The sequence below is a fragment of the Crocodylus siamensis genome, chromosome 5 (assembly GCF_052110815.1).
Source record: "Crocodylus siamensis isolate JL-2025a chromosome 5, ASM5211081v1, whole genome shotgun sequence".
NCBI lineage: Eukaryota > Metazoa > Chordata > Crocodylia > Crocodylidae > Crocodylus > Crocodylus siamensis.
In genome coordinates, this window is record NC_143399.1 from 117,254,069 (window position 1) to 117,273,611 (window position 19,543).

The 19,543-nt window shown below is 42.7% G+C and overlaps 1 protein-coding gene across 3 annotated transcripts in view; it reads left to right on the top strand.

The window, feature by feature from the left end:
• Window positions 1-19,264, top strand: part of LOC149864469 (uncharacterized) — a 50,338-nt gene extending 31,074 nt beyond the window's left edge. For 2 of the 3 annotated variants that reach the window (XM_090050008.1, XM_090050009.1), the window contains one exon: window positions 876-4,749. In XM_090050008.1, the coding sequence (XP_089906134.1) occupies window positions 902-4,465 (3,564 nt within the window). In that variant the 5' untranslated portion in view covers window positions 876-901 and the 3' untranslated portion in view covers window positions 4,466-4,749. Of the gene's footprint in view, window positions 1-875; window positions 4,750-12,897; window positions 13,080-18,049 lie in introns of those variants that run through there. The other variant, XR_016442742.1, reaches the window with a different exon arrangement.
• The last annotated feature ends 279 nt before the right edge of the window (window positions 19,265-19,543 follow it).

The following is a 19,543-nucleotide window of genomic DNA, read 5'->3' on the forward strand; positions in this document are numbered from 1 at the left end:
CAGCAGAGTAGGGTGGCAGTATTACTTGCCATTACTCCCCTACCACCCAATTTCCTAACCTGTGGGGAGCCCCATGGGCTGAATGCCATGGTTCTGTATGCCATACTTGGCTCATAGGCAAGAAGTTGAGCACCCCTGCTCTACCACATTTTTACCTCACTGGTACGCAAAGATATATGTCATATTTACCTATGTCTAAGATGACTTTGAATTCAAGGCAATCCCTCCCAATAATTAGATTCTGTACATGGAAAATGTATAGAATCTAGTCTGTGGCTGTGCTCTGGGGCCTGGGCTGGAGAGGGTAAAGGAGCTGGGAGGGGAGGGGGGAAAGGGGCAAGCAGCAAGGTGGGCAAAGGCAGTGGCAGGGGCAGAGTAGACGGCAGAGAGTGAGAGAGGGAGGGCAGCATGGGCTCCAACTCCAACCCTGGGCCCAGGACAGAGTCAGTCACAGCATTCACCCGTGCTGCCACCCCTCTGACTTGTACTCAAATCCAAGACAAGAGGCTTTTCCCCCTCATGTTGAATGAGAATTAAAATCCTCGTCTTGGATTTAAGTAAATACAGTAATAGGCTAAGAAAGATTTCTTTTATGAGAGCTCTTTGTTAATATTGTCAGTGTATACCTTTAAGAACCTATCATAAGATTCTGATGATGACATCGTTTATGATATCACAAAAACTATTTTTAGTTTGTGAAGTCATCAGGATCCTGAGACTGCTTTTAGCCTTTCAAATCGATTCAGCAGCAGGGCAATGGCATAAGAAGGAACAGGAAAATTTATCATGAGGCCTCATTTGAATTTAATTACTAACCAACCACCTCTCTAAAGTGAACCATCTTTCTTCTTTTGCTTCCTTCTACTACCATTGAGGCTAAATTTTCTCTGACTTTGACATCATGGATCCTAGGAAGGTTTACAGTGAGATGCAGAACTTAGCCAAGGTTGGTCAGAGCTTCCCAAATCCTGAAGACCGTCGCTTCCTTTGGGAATCAGTAGAAAGTATGGAAAGTTCCCTAACTTCTACTCTGAGCACTATAGCTGCAGAGGAGGTGTTCAAGGAGGCAGATAAACTGCCAGAAGAATGTGAGGATGAGGAGAGTGGTCTGACATCTGCCAAGAAGGGCATGATTGAACCTGACCAGGATGATACCCAAAAGATGGAAGGCCAAAACTTGCAAGTAACAGATGAAAGGATGAAGCAGATCAGTGAAAAAACAGCAGAGGCCTTTGATGTCTTGGCAAAAGGAGAACTCCAGAAAGGAGCTGACTTATTCTCAGATGTCATCAGGTTGAATCCACATCTTGCCCAGTCATATATTAGCAGAGCCAATGTCTTTCTACAGCTACAAAAGCCCATGGCTGCCATTAGGGACTGTGAGAGAGCAATTGAGCTCAACCCTAATTCAGCACAGCCCTATCAGTTGCGAGAAAAAGCACTCCAACTCTTGGGACACTTGGAGGAGGCAGCCTGTGACCTGGCCTTGGCCCATACATTGGACTTTGATGATGCTAATGCTGTGCAAAAATCTAGCCATGTGAAAAGAGTGAAGAAGGCTCAAAGAAAAGAAGCAGGTGTTAAAAAGGTGGCTCTGGGGGATCAGGAGAAAGCTCAGAGAGAGGAAGAGTCCACTGAGGAGCCCGAGAGTGAGGTAAGCGAGTTGGAGACTGATAGTGAAGGGGTGATTGAACCTGATGAGGATGACCCCCAAGAGATGGGAGATGAGAATTTAGAAGTAACAGATGAAATGAGGAAGCAGGCAAATGACAAGAAGAGGGAGGCCTTGGATGCAGTGGGTGAAGGTGATCTGCAGAAAGCTATTAATTTGTTCACTGATGCCATCAAGCTGAACCCACAGCTTACCATCTTGTACACCAACCGAGCCAGCATCTATGTGCAGTTGCAGAAGCCAAATGCTGCCATCAGAGACTGTGACAAAGCCATAAAAATCAACCCTGATTCTGCACAATCCTACAAATGGCGAGGGAAAGCACTCAGGCTCTTGGGTCACTGGCAGGAGGCAGCCAAGGACTTCGCCTTAGCTTGCCAGCTGGATTATGATGACGATGCCAATGCTATGCTGAAGGAGGCTCAGCAGAGGGCCCAGAAAATTGACAAACACTGGTGGAAGTATGAGCAAAAACACAAGTTAAAAATATTTAAGGACACATTGAGCAGGCTGACAAAAGCCCTGGAGGAGCAGAACAGAGCTCAGCTTCAGGCCTCTGAGGAGCTGGAGAGAGTTCAGTTTGGGGATCCTCAGGAAGAGGAAAGAGCGTTGTCTCAGGCTTCCTCAGAACATGAACAAAAAATTCAGTCTCAGGCTTCTCAGACATGTGTAAATGACTATTATCTATTTTCTGAAGAGCAAGAGGGGGAACAGGAAAATCTTCAGCTGGAGACCCAGGGAACAGCTGACAGAGAGGAAGAGTCCAGTGAGGAGAGTGAGGTGGAGATTGATAGTGAAGGTGTGATTAAACCAGATGAAGATGATCCTCAAGAGATGGGAAATGAGGATTTGGAAGTAACAGATGAAATGAGGAAGCAAGCAAATCAAAAAAAGAAAGAGGCCTTTGATGCCGTGGGTAAAGGTGATCTGCAAAAAGCTATTGACTTGTTCACTGATGCCATCAAACAGAACCCACGGCTTACCATCTTGTATGCCAACCGAGCCAGCATTTATGTGCAGTTGCAGAAGCCAAATGCTGCCATTAGAGACTGTAATAAAGCCTTAAAAATCAACCCTGATTCTGCACAGCCCTACAAATGGCGAGGGAAAGCACTCAGGCTCCTGGGTCACTGGCAGGAGGCAGCCAGGGACCTTGCCTTGGCTTGTCAGCTGGATTATGATGAAGATGCCAATGCTACACTGAAGGAAGTTCAGCGGAGGGCCCAGAAAATCACCAGACACCAAAGAAAGCACAAGCAAAATCATAAGGATGATGAATTTAAGGAGATGGTAGAAAGGATGAAGGAAGCCCTGGGTGGGCAGAAGATTAAAAAAGAATTACAAAGAGATAAGAAGATATCTCTAGAGGAACAAGAAAAAGGTTGGGAAAAGGTTATCATAGAACAGGAGAGAACAACTCAGAGAGTGCTGGAAGTACAGGGAAACATTGAACAGGAGGTGACAGAGGAGCAAGAGAGAGAGCAAGAGAGAGCTGACTTAGCAGAGATGCAAGAACAAGGGGCGGTTCAGCAGATGGAGTTGGAGCAACAGTTGATTGCTTTGCAGATGGAGCTAGAGGAAAGGCTGAAAGTTCAGCAGATAGAGCTGGGAGAAGAGGAGAGAGCCCTACAGAAGATGCTGGAAGGACACAAAAGAGCTCAAAAGAAGGTGCTGGAAGAGCAAGAGAGAATCCACCTGGAAGCTCTGGAGCAGCTGGAAAAGGCTCAACAGCAGGCCCTGGAAGAGCTGCTGAGTATTCAGAAGAAGGTCCTGGAGGAGCAGGAAAGAGCTCAGAAGAAATCGCTGGAAGAAAAGGAGAGGGCTGAGAAAGCCCTGCAGGAGCTAAGAAGAGCTCACAAAAAAGCCCTGGAGGAACTGGAGGTCGCTCAGAGGAAGGCCCTGAGTGAGCATGTAAGGGCTCAGCAGCAGGCTTTAGTGGAACAAAAGAAAACTCAGATGGCTATGGAAGAACTGGAGAAAGCTCACAAGAAATCCCTTGCAGAACAAGAGAAAGCCCAGAAAGCTGCACTAGAGGAGCAGAAGAGAGTTCAGAAAGCCCTAGAGGAACTAGAGAGATCGCAGAGAAAGGCTTTGGCAGAGCAGGCAGGAGCACAAAAGGCAGCCATAAGGGAACAGGAAAGAGCCCAGAAAGCCTTGATAGAATTGGCAAGAGCTCAGCAGCAAGCATTGGAAGAACAGGAGAGAGCTAAGAAGAAGGCCCTAGAGGAACAGGAAAGGGCTCAAAAGGCCCTGAACACACTGGAGAAAGCTCAGAAAAAAGCCCTGGAGGAACTGGAGAGAGCTCAGAGAGGTGCCCTGGGTGAACAAGAGAAAGCTCAGAAGAAAGCCATGGAGGAACAGGAGAGAGCTCGGAAGGTCCTGGAGGAGATTGAGAAAACTCAGAGGGAGGCTATAGACAAAGAAAAAAGGGGTCAGAAGAAAGTGCTGGAGGAACAGAGGAGAGCTGAGGAATTGGAGAGAGCTCAGGAAAAACTTCCAAAGGAACAGGAGCCAACTCAGAAAAGAGCCCAAGAAGAACATGACAGGACTCATACAAAGTTCTCTAAAGGACTAAACCAAACATACGGGAAAGACCTCGAGAAAGTAGAGAATGCTCATAAAAAGTGTTCTGTGGACCAGGAAGAACCTCAGAGGAAAGATGCAGAAGAAAAGGAATCAGCTCAAGAAACTGTCCAAGAGGACCAACTGAGAGCTGAGAGGGGGAAAGAGCAGGGAAGACGTTCCTTGAGACCACTAGCAAACTCCCTCTGGGATTATTTTGAGTCAGGGTAGGTCTTAGGAGCCTGAGTATTGTCTGAATTTGCCTTGGGATTCAACCACCACAGACAAACACAAGAACAAGCATGTGCTCACGGTATCATGTAAGAACTGAAGTGAATTTGGAGGTCATCTGCAGCTGCTACATTCATTAAAGTAACATCTAAAAAGCAAATATGAGCAGAAATTTTGTTATTACTTTTAATTTCTCCATTTAAATAGCATTCTTTAAAACAGCACATCTCCCATACAGTGTTTGGATCCATGCACAAATATATATGGGCTACTCCAAGTGCTCTTCTCCAGAAGGAGGAGTGCTTCAAGAAGTGGGGGTAGGTAGAGAACCCTAAATTCATTAACTTAAGCAATTTATCAAGAGGTCCTTCTGCATCCCTGCCTCTCTTTGTCTAGTTAACATCCAAGATACTTTCTCAATGGCTGGTGGTCCATAACAGAACAAAGAGTGATTGGGAATATTTCTCTTCTGAAAATTTTTCCTGTAAAGAGTGATGAGGGAAGGAGATCCCAAGCTTAGCACCAGCAAGAAATCTGTGGGAGAGTTTTGAGTGGCAAGAAAAAGTGGCCATGACACACTGGGAGAAGAAATGAGATAAGTGGGAATCATTACGAGAGAGGGAGGATAAAGACTTAATAGGAAGTTGTGAAAGGAAGAGTGAATTCATGGCGGGAGCATGGGTAATGGAAATTATGCTTCCGATATATATTGAGCATCCCTGAATGGATTCACATTCTAAACTACTTGAGGGCTTCAGAGGAATTCAGATTCTTCAAGCCATTCTATGGAGGGAGAGTGCCTTTGATCTCTTTACTGGCTCAGGTGCCTGTCCACACAGAGTAGTTTGCATCATCAGGGACTTGCCAGCCATTCTGATTTAAAAGAAATGGGTTTGTGAAAGAGTTTTGCTAACTCCAAATGTTCAGAAATCATACATTATGTCAAAGATTATGAGGTTGTCTTAAAAATAATGATATAGAATAATAATTTTGTATTCGTATGTGTATTTTCTGGGTTGGGAGCCATAAGAGCATGCTGTGTCATGCTTTCAAGCTTTTCTTTGCAACTCTTCCCCAAAGGGAGTCTTGGATAACCACCTGGGTCCAGACCTTGTGGTCTTAAATGCTAAATATTAAAAGATGTCACCAATTATCATTTTTTATGGGATGAGTTATACATGTCCTAGCGCAAGGCAAAGGTTAAGAATCTGCAAGCTGAATAAAGGAAGCCACAGCAAAATGCTGTAGATGCCAGTCAGTTGTGGTGGGAGAGAACTTCAGGTCATGCTCATTAAAGCTAAAGGAACTGAAGAGGAGGTGCTAACTGGCATTTGTGGGAAAAGCAAAACGGGAGGTTCTTATTATATATGACCACATTTCTGTCTGAAAAACTGGGCAGGAACTGCTAAGAAATAAACAGTGTGATTGGATAAAAAGAAGATATTGGGAAATTTACTCTGGGACCTGGCTGGAGGAATTCATACAACTGGTAGGGCAGTAGTGCTAGACTTCTAGAAGGCCAACTTCAATGAGCTCAGGAGATTGGTTAGGGTGGGATTGAGGGGTTATTACATCTCTGAGATGAGAGTCCAAGAAGGGTGGGAGTTCTTTAAGGGACTGATCTTACAGGCACAGGGGGACACCATCCCAGTGCATGCAAAAGGAGACAAAAGAGCCAAAAAACATTCTCGGCTGAGCAGGGAAATCCAGAAGAGCCTTCAGAGGGAAAAAGAGGCCTACATGATATGGAAGCAGGGGTCAGCCACCAAGGAAGTGTATACCTGCTTGCCTCATGCTTGCAGGGAAGTAGTGAGGAAGGCCAAAGCAGATACAGAACTTAAGTTGGCAACAAAGATTAAGGGCAACAAAAAGTCCTTCTTTAAGTACATGGGGAGCAGGAAGAAGGCACAGGGTAACATAGGGCCACTACAGAATGGACTAGGGCAACTCATAACTGATAGGATGGAAAAAGTGGAGCTCTTTAATAATTTCTTTGCTTCTGTTTTCCTGGACACAGATACAAGTACACCTCCCAATGAGTCTTTAGTCTAGAGTGAGAGTAATACCAATCCACCAATGGTTAGCACTGAAGTGAAGTGAAGTGAAGTGAAGTGAAGTGAAGTGAAGTGAAGGGGCATTTGAAAGGGTTAGAAGTATTTAAGTCGGCAAGCCCCAATGATCTTCACCCAAGGGTATTAAAGGAATTGGCCAATGACACAGCAGAACCACTGACACAACTGTTTGAGCACTTGTGGCATTTGGGACAGGTCCCAGAGGACTGGAAAAGGGCCAACATGGTCCCTATCTTCAAGAAGGGGAGGAAGGACGACCTGGGTAATTATAGGCCAGTTAGCTTCACCTCTAGTCTCAGCAAGACCTTCGAAAAAATTATAAAGGATCACATTTGCAGGGGGCTAGTGGGTAACACAATGTTAAGGGGCAACCACCATGGGTTTATAGCAGGCAGATCCTGCCTGACTTACCTAGTCTTTTTTTATGACCAGGTCACAAAGTGCTTAGATGCAGGAGTGGAAGTAGATATTATTTACCAGGATTTTAAAAAGGCTTTTGACACAGTGTTACACCCAGTTCTTACGAGCAAACTGAGTAGCTGTGATGTGGATTTTTTCACAGTAAGGTGGGTGAAAAACTGGCTTGTAGGACGCACCCAGAGGAGTGGTAGTGGATGGGCTGGTTTCTCCCTGGAGGGATGTGGGCAGTGGTGTCACCCAAGGCTCTGTCCTTGGACCAGTACTGTTTACTATCTTCATCAGTGATTTGGATGAAGGTGTTGAAAGCACCTTGTCCAAATTCGCAGATGACACTAAACTATGGGGTATAGTAAACACACTGGAGGGGAGGGAGAGAATTCAGGCAGATTTGAACAGATGGGAAGTGGCCAGATCAAAATAGGATGCAATTCAACAAGGATAAATGCAAAGTGCTGCACCCAGGGAGAAAGAATCTCCAACACACCTACAGACTGGGGGGTACCATTCTGAGCACCACAACAGTGGAAAGAGAACTTGGAGTTCTGGTTGATGCAAAAATGAACATGAGCCACCAGTGTGATGAGGTAATCAGCAGGTACATCACGAGCCGGTCTAGGGAAGTGATAATTTCCCTCTATACAGCATTGGTGAAGCCACCGATGGAGTACTGCATCTGGGTTTGGGTGCTGCACTTCAAGAGAGATATTGATAACCTTGAGAGGGTTGAGAGGAGGGCTGCTCATATGGTTGAGGGCCTGCAGGTAAGACCCTATGAAGACAGACTGAGGGACCTGATTCTCTTCAGCCTCCTCAAGAGAAGGCTGAGAGGCGATTTTGTAGCTGCCTACAAACTTATCATGGGGGGTCAGCAGGGAATAGGGGACACTCTGTTTACCAGGGCACCCCTCAGGGTTACCAGAAATGGCAACAAACTGAAGGAGCATAAATTTAGATTGGATGTCAGGAAGAAATTCTTTACAGTGACGGTTACCAAAATATGGAATGGGCTTCCAAGGGAGGTGGTGCTTTCCCCTGCCTTGGAGGTGTTCAAGAGGAAATTAGACAGGCATCTGGCTGGGGTTACTTAACCTCAGTGCTCTTTCCTGCCTGGAGCAGAGGGTCAAACCTGATGATCTACCAGGTCCCTTCCAACTCTAGAAATCCATGAATCTATACCAGACTCCTAGCAGTATGGATGATAGAAGGCTTTAACTTTACAGAGGTAACCACTTCTATTTGTTGTGCATCTCAACTGACCTAATCTGTAGCTTATTCCATTTCCCTGAATTCTGGGGGAGGCCTTCCACTGGTGAGCAAATTAATGTGGTCTTCAGTAGGTGATAACTGGAAGCTGAATCTTAGGAGTTATTGAGTGCATAACATACCCAAGGGTGTTTGTGAGTGTGGAGTATGCTTAACAAAGGATTTAAAAATTGTTTAAAGTACAAGTATCACTTGAAATCTAGGATAAAACATTCCTTGCACTCAGTGAACGTAAACACATCAGCACCATATTAATGCATGAGAATATAGGGCAGTAGTGGTGTATCTGTAATAGTACAGGGATATCAGAGAAGTGAGATTTCTGAGGTGAGATTTTATTTATTTATTTAGCTAGATAGATAGATATAGGTATATATATAGGTATATAGAGAGATATATAGATAGATATATCAATCTAGATAGCTATATCAATCTGGATATCTATCTATATACATCTATATCCATCTATATCTGTCTATATATCTAGGTAGATAGATGGATATATGGACATGGACAACATATACAAATGAGAGAGGTCAGATCTCTCTTACGACTTTAACACCCTTCATCACGTCTGGAAAAGAAGCAATTGTATTCCAAGCTAAGTACGCATTATAATAATTGCTTTGGTTTAACATCGTTACAAAATGTATCTGACCTCTTGAAAGGTACTTTCCTTTTATACTGCTCAACATGCTGGTTGGTTTGGATTCCATGCCCTTAATTTTCCCTATGCACCATATAGGAGACCTGAACACACTATACAGGGTTCTGTATTTCACTTTGGGAAGCAGTCCCCTGAGAACTTATTAGGTGCTTTAAAGGATCTAGTCAGAACAGATCAACAGAAGGGAGGAGTGCTTCTAAGACACAGGTTTACATGGTAACCCTGGTGTTTCCAAAGCCTATTATAGACTTAATGCCTTAAGACACATGAGTCACTACAGCTCCATCCGTTTATGGCCTAGGGTCTCTCTTGTATCCAAGGGAACGTGTTAAATATTTTGTTTAGAGTCAGATCTTTTTTTTTTGTTGTTATTCTAGGTGTAGGTTATTTATTTTATTATTAAAAAATATATATTTGGTCTGGTATACTATTCTTGCTATTAATACAGGAGGAGAACAAGGATTAACTTTTCTTTTTCTGATGCATCAGGAGAGAGAGCAGCAATCACTTTTCCTATGATACACTTCATCACTATCTGCTCAGGTGTTGGTCTTGAGATAATTTTTCATTTTCATGTGCATTTGTGTTTATTCTAGCAGCTGTATAATTGTGCACTCAGTTATGAAATGTGAGTGTAAAAATGGGCATTCTGGGTTTAACTTCAATTATGATCATGGCAAGTGCCTGCATATATTTGTGTGCGTTTCTGCCATGCCTTAAAACCTGACGAAAATAGAACTGTGAATTTAAAATAGCCATTTTTATTTTTGACGCTAGGTGGCACTGCAATACATGTATATTATAATAGTATGGATATATTGGATTTTTTTAATAGAGAAAGTTTCCAGACATAACACTGGCTTACAAAGTATTGCCAGTTGGTTTACATAATTTATTATTGCTCAATGCCGTTTTTCATTACGAAGAGTTCAAATCACATCGTGACGGGATTTGGTAAATATGTATGTGAGTATTTTGGCCTTATAGAACAAGCCAGTCCTGGTAAAAGAGACACAACTTTAACTAGAAAAAAATTATATTATTAATTTTGATATATCTGTGGTTCTGAAAGCCGAGATTCAGGCTTGGACAGACATTCAGAAAGCCTAAACCTGAATTGATTCAATCTTTGCAGGTTAGTCTAAGCTGGCAAGGCTAAAACAGTTTTGTAACCAGACAGACATCCCAGAAATGCAGTCACATGCCTGCAGTGGCTCAGGCTAGAAGACAGTGGACACTAGATCAGCCCTCCCTTCCCTTGCACAGTACTGAGCTGAGGGGATTGTGGCCAGGCTCATAGCAGGGCAGGGAGGGGCTGGTGAGCAGCCTGCAGTCCCTGCTGGAGCTGCAGCAAGGGAGCAGAAGGGAGGGGCCAGACGTGCTGTGGAGCAGAGAGCATGCCGGGATATTGAGGGAGTATGATTTATCTTAAAACAGCAGGGGTCTGGAACAGACATTGCATAAACCAGTTTGACCCAAATCAGTTAAGTCTGATACTACATTCAACCAGGTTTATCTCAACCCAGTTTCACCCATTTTCAAACTGGTTTATGTGCACTGAACATCTATTCTGTTACAGGTTTAAACTAGTTTCTGATCACGTAAACTGGTTTATGTGTAATGTGCTTGCTTTTAGTCCCCTGTTCCCCCTCACCCCGACACAAGCTGCCTTTCATCCCTGGAGACTTTCTGATCTTCAGTTAGCCTTCCTTAACAACCCCTTGACACAACACTGCATGTATGACACATCCAGTGCTTCTTTCTGTTATTTTTGGGTTCTTCTGCTTCTATAGAGGAAATCAAAAAGGGCTGGAATATGCTGAAGGTAGGAGTTCTACAAGGAAGCAGAGAAAATTAAATAGTTCTAGGAATAATATTCTTACAAAAATTGTTAGTGGGTGCTGACAGCATCATGTGATCGAGATATCAATCCTTTGAAATCCTGACCTGTATCAAGTGACTTAACAAGGAATAATTAATGACAGCATGTGGCATATGTCCAGAGCAGGAGAGGTAAAATAATTTTCTTAGAAACTCACTTGTGTCACATCCCTAGTGCCAAAAAGTTTTTCTTGGTCTGATATAGCTCTTCCTTCAATACTGGAAGAAAGTAAGTTTTTATTTGATTATTTACTGCTGTTACATAATGTTCTTATGTCTTACATCCAACCTCTGGAAAGGTCTTTTTTGATGCCATTTTACTTTGACAGCAGGGACTGGGAGGACATTTTTATATTAAATCAATTCTTCCTTCCTGCTCTCATTCTGTACTTATGTGGATGTCTTTCTGAAATATATGCTGTAGTTCAACAAGATATTGTTGAGCTAGATATAGGAATTGCTAGGTGACATTCTGTAGACTGTGTCATGTAGGAAGTCAGACTACATGATCATAATGGATTTTAAGGTCAGAAGGGACTATGAATCACAGTTTTCACAGAAATATAATAGGTATTCCTGTTCAGTGAGAATAGTGTTCCAGCTTGACCATTGCTACAGAAGCAACAATTCTTGGTGTATTTAGGAATTATATATATTATCAGGTAGGTCTTTTTTTTTTTTTTTTGCATTTATGATCCTACCCCACCCTTGCATGACTCAGGAGTCCTAGAGCTACATGATCTAATTGGGGCAAAAAAATAGGAAGGGAGTTAATTTCAGCACAGTTAGGTTATCAGCAGACACACAATTTGCCTTTGGGTAAAATGTGGTGTGGAATTATTACATGTCAGCTGCTCCATGGCTAGTCCCATATGTATATTCCTTACCTGTGATAAGTAAAAATGAATCTATGGTAATTTAGCTCTCGATGAAAGAGGGGTAAGTAACTGCGATTTAGCTTTTCTCTAGGATGAGCACCTGTCTTGGATGGTTTATGAACAGCAGACTTTATATGCAAGGGGCTCGATGACCTTGCTGCACCCTATTCTTCAGTGTAGGGGTTTATATGTGACTACTTCTCATGGAGCACATGATGTGCTGTAAAGCCCCACCTACTTCTTACCTCATGGTAAATAGCTCATTTGCCTGTGGTTTAAAATTCAAGGTCTTCGGTCCTCTTGGAGACGTTGGCATTATTGATCAGGAAACTCATCAGCACTTGCCTTACTTATGCATGTGGCCCCATCTCAGTGTCTCCCACTATAGTCTCTTCCTTGCCCACTTCACCTCTTGTATCCATCAAAGAGCTTTTGACAGTGTGCTGCAGTCATGGTTAATGGCCATGCTTTAGTGCTATGGCAACTGCCTTGTCAACAGGGACAGTAGCTCTCCATGGAGGTGGACTGCCACTGTGGAGCAGCTGCCAGCTTTGCGCACACAGTCAAGTGGGACTGGTGATAAGTTGGTGTCTGAGCCAGTCACCATCAGTCCAGAGAACTGTAACATTGTCTTGCTAGTAGATTGAACTTATTCTGGCCTGAAGTCAAAATGAATTGTTAAAGTGAATTGCAAGGAAAGCATTTCAGCTGGACATAAGAGAGTGGATAGGCTTCTGCCTTCTCTTGAGGTCACAGCTGCATTTTTTGGGTGGCGTTCCTTTTTCTGACTTGCTCTGTATCTGCATTGCAAAGCAGCATAATGCAGAAGCTAACCAGATCCAGCAACCTGTAGTGTCAGTAATGTGACTACAATAGCCACTGTAATCCCTGAAGCAAGGGATTATCCCATAATTCTACACAGAAGGGCAGGTGGGCTGTAAAGCCAAGCTATCATCCTTGGCAGGGGCAGCTGTTCCTGGAGGTCTGTGGGATCACTGCCCAGAATTCCCTTCTATGACAAACTTAGGGATAATGCAAATGGTAATTGTGGTAAATATTGCTGTGATGGCAGAAAAGTTGCTTTGTAAACAGTCTGCACCATTTAACTTTTAACTCCTTGGGCCACTTCTGCCCTTAGCTGTAATTGTGACATTTTAACCAGGTATGGTATGTCCACAGCTTCAGGTTGTTAATGTGACCTTGGAGGAAAAGTTCAACTTGTGAACTTGGTTCTTTCTCCTTCCTTTCCAGCTTGCAAGGTGTAATCATCAGTGGCTCATTAGGACCAATTCCATGCTAAATTTATTGCAGTCCACAATCCCTTGTCAACGCAAGACACTGAACTAAACTGGAGGCATAAAGAGTGGTGGTAGCTGGATGTGTTCTTCCAGAGGCAGTATGATCAAGCTGATAGAACTAAATAAAATATAAAGGTGAGGATTTGGAAAAGAAGGTGAGAGTGTAAAAGAAATGGGGCTGGAGAAAAGTATTTATGTGACCAATGTGAGGGTAAGCAAGATGGAGAAGTGTTGGGAAAAAGATGTGTTCCTAAGATGTGAGAAGGAAATCCAGGGAAGGGGAAAAGCTGGGAACTAAGAGGGAACAAGCAATAATAGGGACAGACAAAGTTTTATCCATTGGAGGATCCTGCAGTCAACATGTTGCCAGGAGCTGTGATTTGGAGGACTGTTGCTATAAGCCATCTAGAGTCTAGACACAACTGTTTTTTTGCACATTTCCCTATATATTGCAGCCTGCTACAGTAGAGGACATAATAGATAGCACTTTTTTGTTTTTGAAATGTTTGTCTGTCTGAGGCCAAAGCTAAAACACAAATTCGCCGTGCCCAGCAGCAGTGCAGTCAGACATACCCTGCTGCTCCTTGTGTGTTACTGGCCATCTGGAAATACTAATTGGCACTACAGTGCCAGTAGATGAGGTCTGAGTACATGATCATTATAGTCCCTTCTTGGCCTTAAGGTCTATGAATCATTACTCTCACAGAATCACAAGTACTCCTGTACAGCAAGATTAGTACAGTATCTCTGCTTGTCCCTTTCTGTAGACACAAGAATTTGCTAGTGTTCAGGAACTGTGAATTTTGTCCAGCCAGTCAAAGTTGGGTTCCTTCATAAAAACATGCGACTCCATCCCGTTTTACTTGACCTCCAGAGTACAGGCGACCTTTGCCATTCATGGGGGATACGTTCCTGTGATCCCTGCAAATGGCAAAATCTGCGAATAGGGCACTGCGTTTATGAATGCAGAGCCCCCGGAAGCTGGGGGGGAAGAGGGGCACAGCTCTGGTGGCGGCAGAGGCAGCCTGGTGGCAGTGGCAGGAGCCCAGCGGCAGCAAGCACGGAGCTCCTGAGGAGCTCCAGTAAGCGTTTAAAGTGTATTTAAATGCAGGTTCGGCATTTGCGAATATTTGAAACCGCAAATGCTGAACCCGCAAATACCGAGGGCTCATTAGAGAATGTAATACAATTGTTAGTGCCATTTAGTTCAATCTTGGCAGCATGAAACATGTCTGTACTGCTTCCAATCAGGCAGTCACATACAGAGCAGTGTGCTATGTTTGGTGTCAATACGGGGCAAGTTAAGTTTGTGGTCTAGACATAGCCTGAATTTCATAGCTTCTGTCTCACGTGAAGAGCAAAGTTAAATTTGCAAAGCTCCTTTGAAGTTTGCCTTTTGTTCAGCTTTGAGACCAGCTGTAATTTAGCTCATGAATAATCCACCAACTTCAGATGTTTAAACCCTCAATGCTCAAATAGGGAATGGAAATTCAGTATGGTGTCTAGAGTAGCTGAGAAGACTCTCTGTGAAAGTCTTTGTAGTGCAACCAGCTGTTTCCTTTCTTTAACAACACTATAAAAACATGGCTAGATTAAACTAATCAGTAATGAAATCTGACTGTGCATTCGGTGTCTAGCTAACCTGGAGTGAATCTGTTACATTTCTTCAGGCTAAAAGAAATGGTTTGAACTGGCATCTTTAAGTCAGAATGTTGAGGTGTTAATTTTTTATTTATTTTTTTGACAAACATGGAATCGTTAAAAGTTTAAGACAGAAGTTCTTGCACATGTTTGCTGCACTTTGCTCCTTGTGAGAGAGTGCTTATGCTAAGCAAGGCCTAGCATTAGAAACAATGCACTAAAACTCCCAGAATGCTTCAAGGAGGTTGAGGAGTCAGCGATTGACATTCTGGTAATCACTTTCTGACCCTTAGATGAAAATGCTGAACTTCTGACCTTTGAACAATGATAAAAATAGCAGGCACGCCACTTACATTGTTAAGAATAGGAAACTGCATGGCTAAACCGCAATGACGAAAAAACAACCACATATTATGTCAATCTTGACATTTTAACCCTGCAAAAACCAGCAAAACATATAGATGAATAAAGTATTTAGGTTATAGAAAATTAGCATAAGAAATATAAAGATCATTAAGAATTAACATAAGAAGCGTAAAAATTATAATACAAAGCATATCACCTGATATTATAATATAGATAAGTTAAGTAAATAACCAATAGAAGTAAGAATTAGAAATGCATATGTATAAGTGTTATCATATATAACTAATAGTAAAGTTATGTTAGATGCCTCACTTCCACCATGGGGACAGTTTTGTATCTTTTGCCTAAAAAAAGATAAGGGACTCCTTTTAAATGAGCTGTTGACCAGTTCTGAGACTACTGAATCAGGCAGCCGCACCTAGCCTCCGGGTTAGAGAGCAAGGGCTTGATTTGGGAACCTCGTGAACCAACAGACCTCCTTTAGTTTATGGCTTTGTGAAACAATAAAAGTTTTAAATTGAACAGGTCTGAGCCTGTGCTTAATTCAGTCCTTATATAATTCGGCATCGAACTCACACACTCCTCTTCTCCAAATAGCTGGGCAGAGAAACATGAAGAAGTAGAGCTCCATAATGTGATAAAGTGAGCATCTTCTCTCTAAGCTTCCCACTTCTCCCATGTAATGGAACAACAAAAGTTGCACTGAATTTAGGGTCTTACATGAAAAAGGAAAAGGTTAGAACTTTGCCCACATTATATATTTCTTCGAAAACTTCTGCATCATGGCAGAGCATATGGACTCCATTGTGGTACGTGGACTATGACTCATTTAACATGGATAGTCATTCATAGTAGTACTGTAATTTTAATAATCTGAAGTCTTATAGATTCTCCGGACAGATATAATATTAATTTATGACAGATGAATCATGAAGCCCTCTGCAGCATGGTTTACACTTACAGTCATCGTTGTTCTAGAAAGCAGCATCTATTCAACACCATCACTGTATAAAAGCTTAGTTTTGTGTTCCATTGAAACAAGAAAATAAATGTTAGGTGGAGTATAAGAATTGCTCAAACTGGAATTGTACCAGGGCAACTGAATTAATATTCCTATTAAGGGTGCAGTAGATTTATTTTCATTGCAGTGGTCAAGACAAGAAAGATATTCTCAACAAGGGGAAAAAATGTCTAATAAGAGAAACTATGTAGCAGAATTGATACCAAGTAAGATGGCCAAGGTGCTATCGCTACATTAGCCAGGTTAGATAAAATGTCAGGAGTAATGATGTATTGAGTATGATGTGGTCTGACAGGATGACCTAAGTGATCTCTTCCTGGCCCCATTATCTAGAATTCTATTATGGACCAAAGCTTTTACCACATCAGCTGATTTCCTTATCTTGCACGACAGTTTGTCATTATGTACCATTATTTGGTTGTTTATGTACAGCAAAATGTCATGGACAAGGACAACCAGTTACATATATTTACTTTAGTCAGATCTCTCATGTGTTCTTTTAATATGAACATATCAAAAGGAAAATGGTTTCCTTACAGCACTACTTGAGAGATGTTTTCTTAACTGAAATGTTCAGATTGATCTTATGCAAGGGGCAAGGATTTTTTTGGTTTATATCTCTTATTGGATCAACTGTGTGTTGGTTCATATTAGACATCCTGATAGTAAGTTTGTTTAAGTGAATAACATTTTGCAGGAAATAGAGAAATCTATAATAAACTATTATAGTTTGGCCACTAGCTTTCAGTGAAATAAACCGCTTATAAGAGTTATTTCTAAATAATGTACTCACTGATGGAAGTAGTTTGTGAAATAGTATCACTGGTGTGCGGTATGTAAACAAGTGATGCCAAGAGGTATTTTTCCTGAGCATTAAAGGAACAAAACAAATTACTTTTCACTTTTTTTAACCCTCCCAAATCTGCCAAGTTCCCAAAGTTTAAACCAGTCTTTCCCTTTCATAGCCCATCTTATATGTTATTTGATCCTTTAACAGGGACAGAAGAACTAACATTTGCTTTGGGATGCATGAATCCCATTTATTTCAATGCATTGTATGCAAATTCCATACTCTTTAAATGCTTAATCTGTGATATTACCACTGTAACCAGTCAATATCACAGTGTCGGGATTAAGATGTCACTTCTGGTTCTGCCAGAAAACAAAAGTGAGTTGACAATTAAGATAAACTTTATATGTCATAAACTATAGGAAGTTCAGAAGGTAATCTTGATACATGCATAGGAGAAAACCTTTATTGCCTTTATTAAGAGACCAATGGGCTTGCATCTGATTTCATTTACATTTGTTTAAATTAGGAATAACTTGCTGACTTTAGTGGAAATATATCAATGCTATAGCGGTTGGTTATAGTAGTCAACTTCATATCTATAGCTGCCCTATACCACATGAAAAATCTTCCATAAAAAAAAATCTTCCATAAATTCCACAAAAGCCATAAATTCAAATCAAATATATTCCATTCTGTACAAACAGTTCCCTCAGCCATTTAAACATTTTTGGCTCTGGCCAATATTTATGAAAGGTGCTAGATTTAGATTTGAGGCAGAGCCTGAGGGTCTTGCCTATTCCTGCATCCATGCTATCACGGGGGCTAAACCAAAAGCAGCTGTGCCAGGGCTGAGCAACTTTCAGCTGTGCCTGTGCTGCTGCTGCTTCTCCTCCCTGCACCCTAGAAATGTTGTTTTTGTAGGACTATGATGTTTGTAGCTTCCAAGCACTGGGAACTTTAAAGGTGCTGGTACTTTAATGATGTCTGTCACTACCACAATCTCTACTGAAACATCAGATGTTGCCAGTGGTCTAATAGCAGTGTATGCTGTGAAAGAACAGTCCACCATCCCCCTGCTTGGGGTGGGGGATGTGCATAATAACACAAACATTATATGTGGCATTACAAAACTCCCAGCTACAAAGAAGTTCCTCTTGTCCTCCTGCATTTGTTCCTCTTGTTCCTTTTGAAACAAAAATGGTGGATCTGTTGTGTGCAGTTTGTTTTTGTTTTTTGCTACAAAATGGTTGGATGTGTTCACAGTTACTTTTTTTTTCTTTTTAGAGCTAAAACAGCATTTTAGTGCACAAAATGTAACAAGTACAAGACTTTAAAAGCTCAAAGATATGTTACTATCTTCTTCTGAATGAATGGTTCATTTTGCAGCTGGCAAGGCAGACAAAACTCTAGCTTGCATCTGCCGATGCATCTCAAGGAAGACCCAGAATGTCATCCTCCCACTGTACTTGGCCTTGGTGAGGCCACAGCTGGAGTACCACATCCAATTCTGGGCTCCACAATTTAGGAAGGATGCAGAGAAGCTTGAAGGAGTCCAGAAGAGAGCCACACCATGATCAGAGAGCAAGAGAACAGGCCTTATGAAGACAGGCTGCAAGCTATCGGACTCTTCAGCCTGGAGAAACACAGGCTCAGAGGGGTGTGCATCAGGATCTGGGGGAATGCCTGTTCACCAGAGCACCCCAGGGGATGATAAGGTCCAACAGTCACAAACTCCTGCAAGACTGTTTTAGGCTGGACATAAGGAAAAACTTCTTTACTGTCCAAGTCCCCAAGACCTGGAACAATCTCCCCCTAGAGGTGGTGCAAGCACCTACTCTGGACACTTTCAAGAAACATCTATCTTGCTGGGATCCTTTGACCCTAACTGACTCCCTGCCCCCTGGGCAGGGGGCTGCACCCGATGATTTTATGAGGTCCCTTCCAGCCCTAATGTCAATGAAATCTATGATTAAAAATACATAGTCAGTAAAAAGACAGACAAGGTTCTTTGGGTAAATTCGATATCTTTCATTAGACCAACTCAGATAGTTGGAAAAATTCTTCTTTGCAAGCTTTCAGGTACAATTACTCTTCATCAGGCAGAGGAAGCAGCAGTAGGCCTGTGCGAAGCAGCTAGTATTTGCTTCTGATTCAGCCAATTTGGGGGACAGTGATTCAATTTGGTGATTCAATCACTGTCCCAAATTGATTCAGTTGAATCTGATTTGGAGATCCAGCCACCACCACATCGACTGAATCAAACAGGCCACATCACCCTCCTGCTTTCCCAGCCCCATCAATGGCTGCCCCACCTGGCCCCAGCATCTCAGCTCTTTAAAAAAAAAAAATTAAAAAAAAGCCCTGAGCTCACTGGATACTGCCAGGTAGGGGGGAGGAGGGGGATGATCCCCACTGCCCTGCACTGTGTGGGTTGCTCTGCCATGAGCCCCCCGAAGCCCCAACAGCCACTGCAGCAGCCGGTGAGTGCGGGGCTTTTTTTTTTTTAAAGGAGCTGGGATGCTTCAGTGAGGCAGGGCAGCCATTGATGGGGTTGGGAGAGTGGGCGGGGGGTGCTCAGGGGAGCTGGGGGAGCAGGCAGGGGATGGGGCATGGCAGGAGTCCCCCCCATGATCCCTTCCCCCCTCATTCAACCCCTCCCGCTCTGCCTCCTTCTTACCAGCACGGAACCTGGGTTCAGCTCCCTGTGGCAGCAAGTGGTAACTGTCCGAACCTCCAAATTTTTCTCCAGATCTTTTCCGAATTGATTTGGAGGCTTCG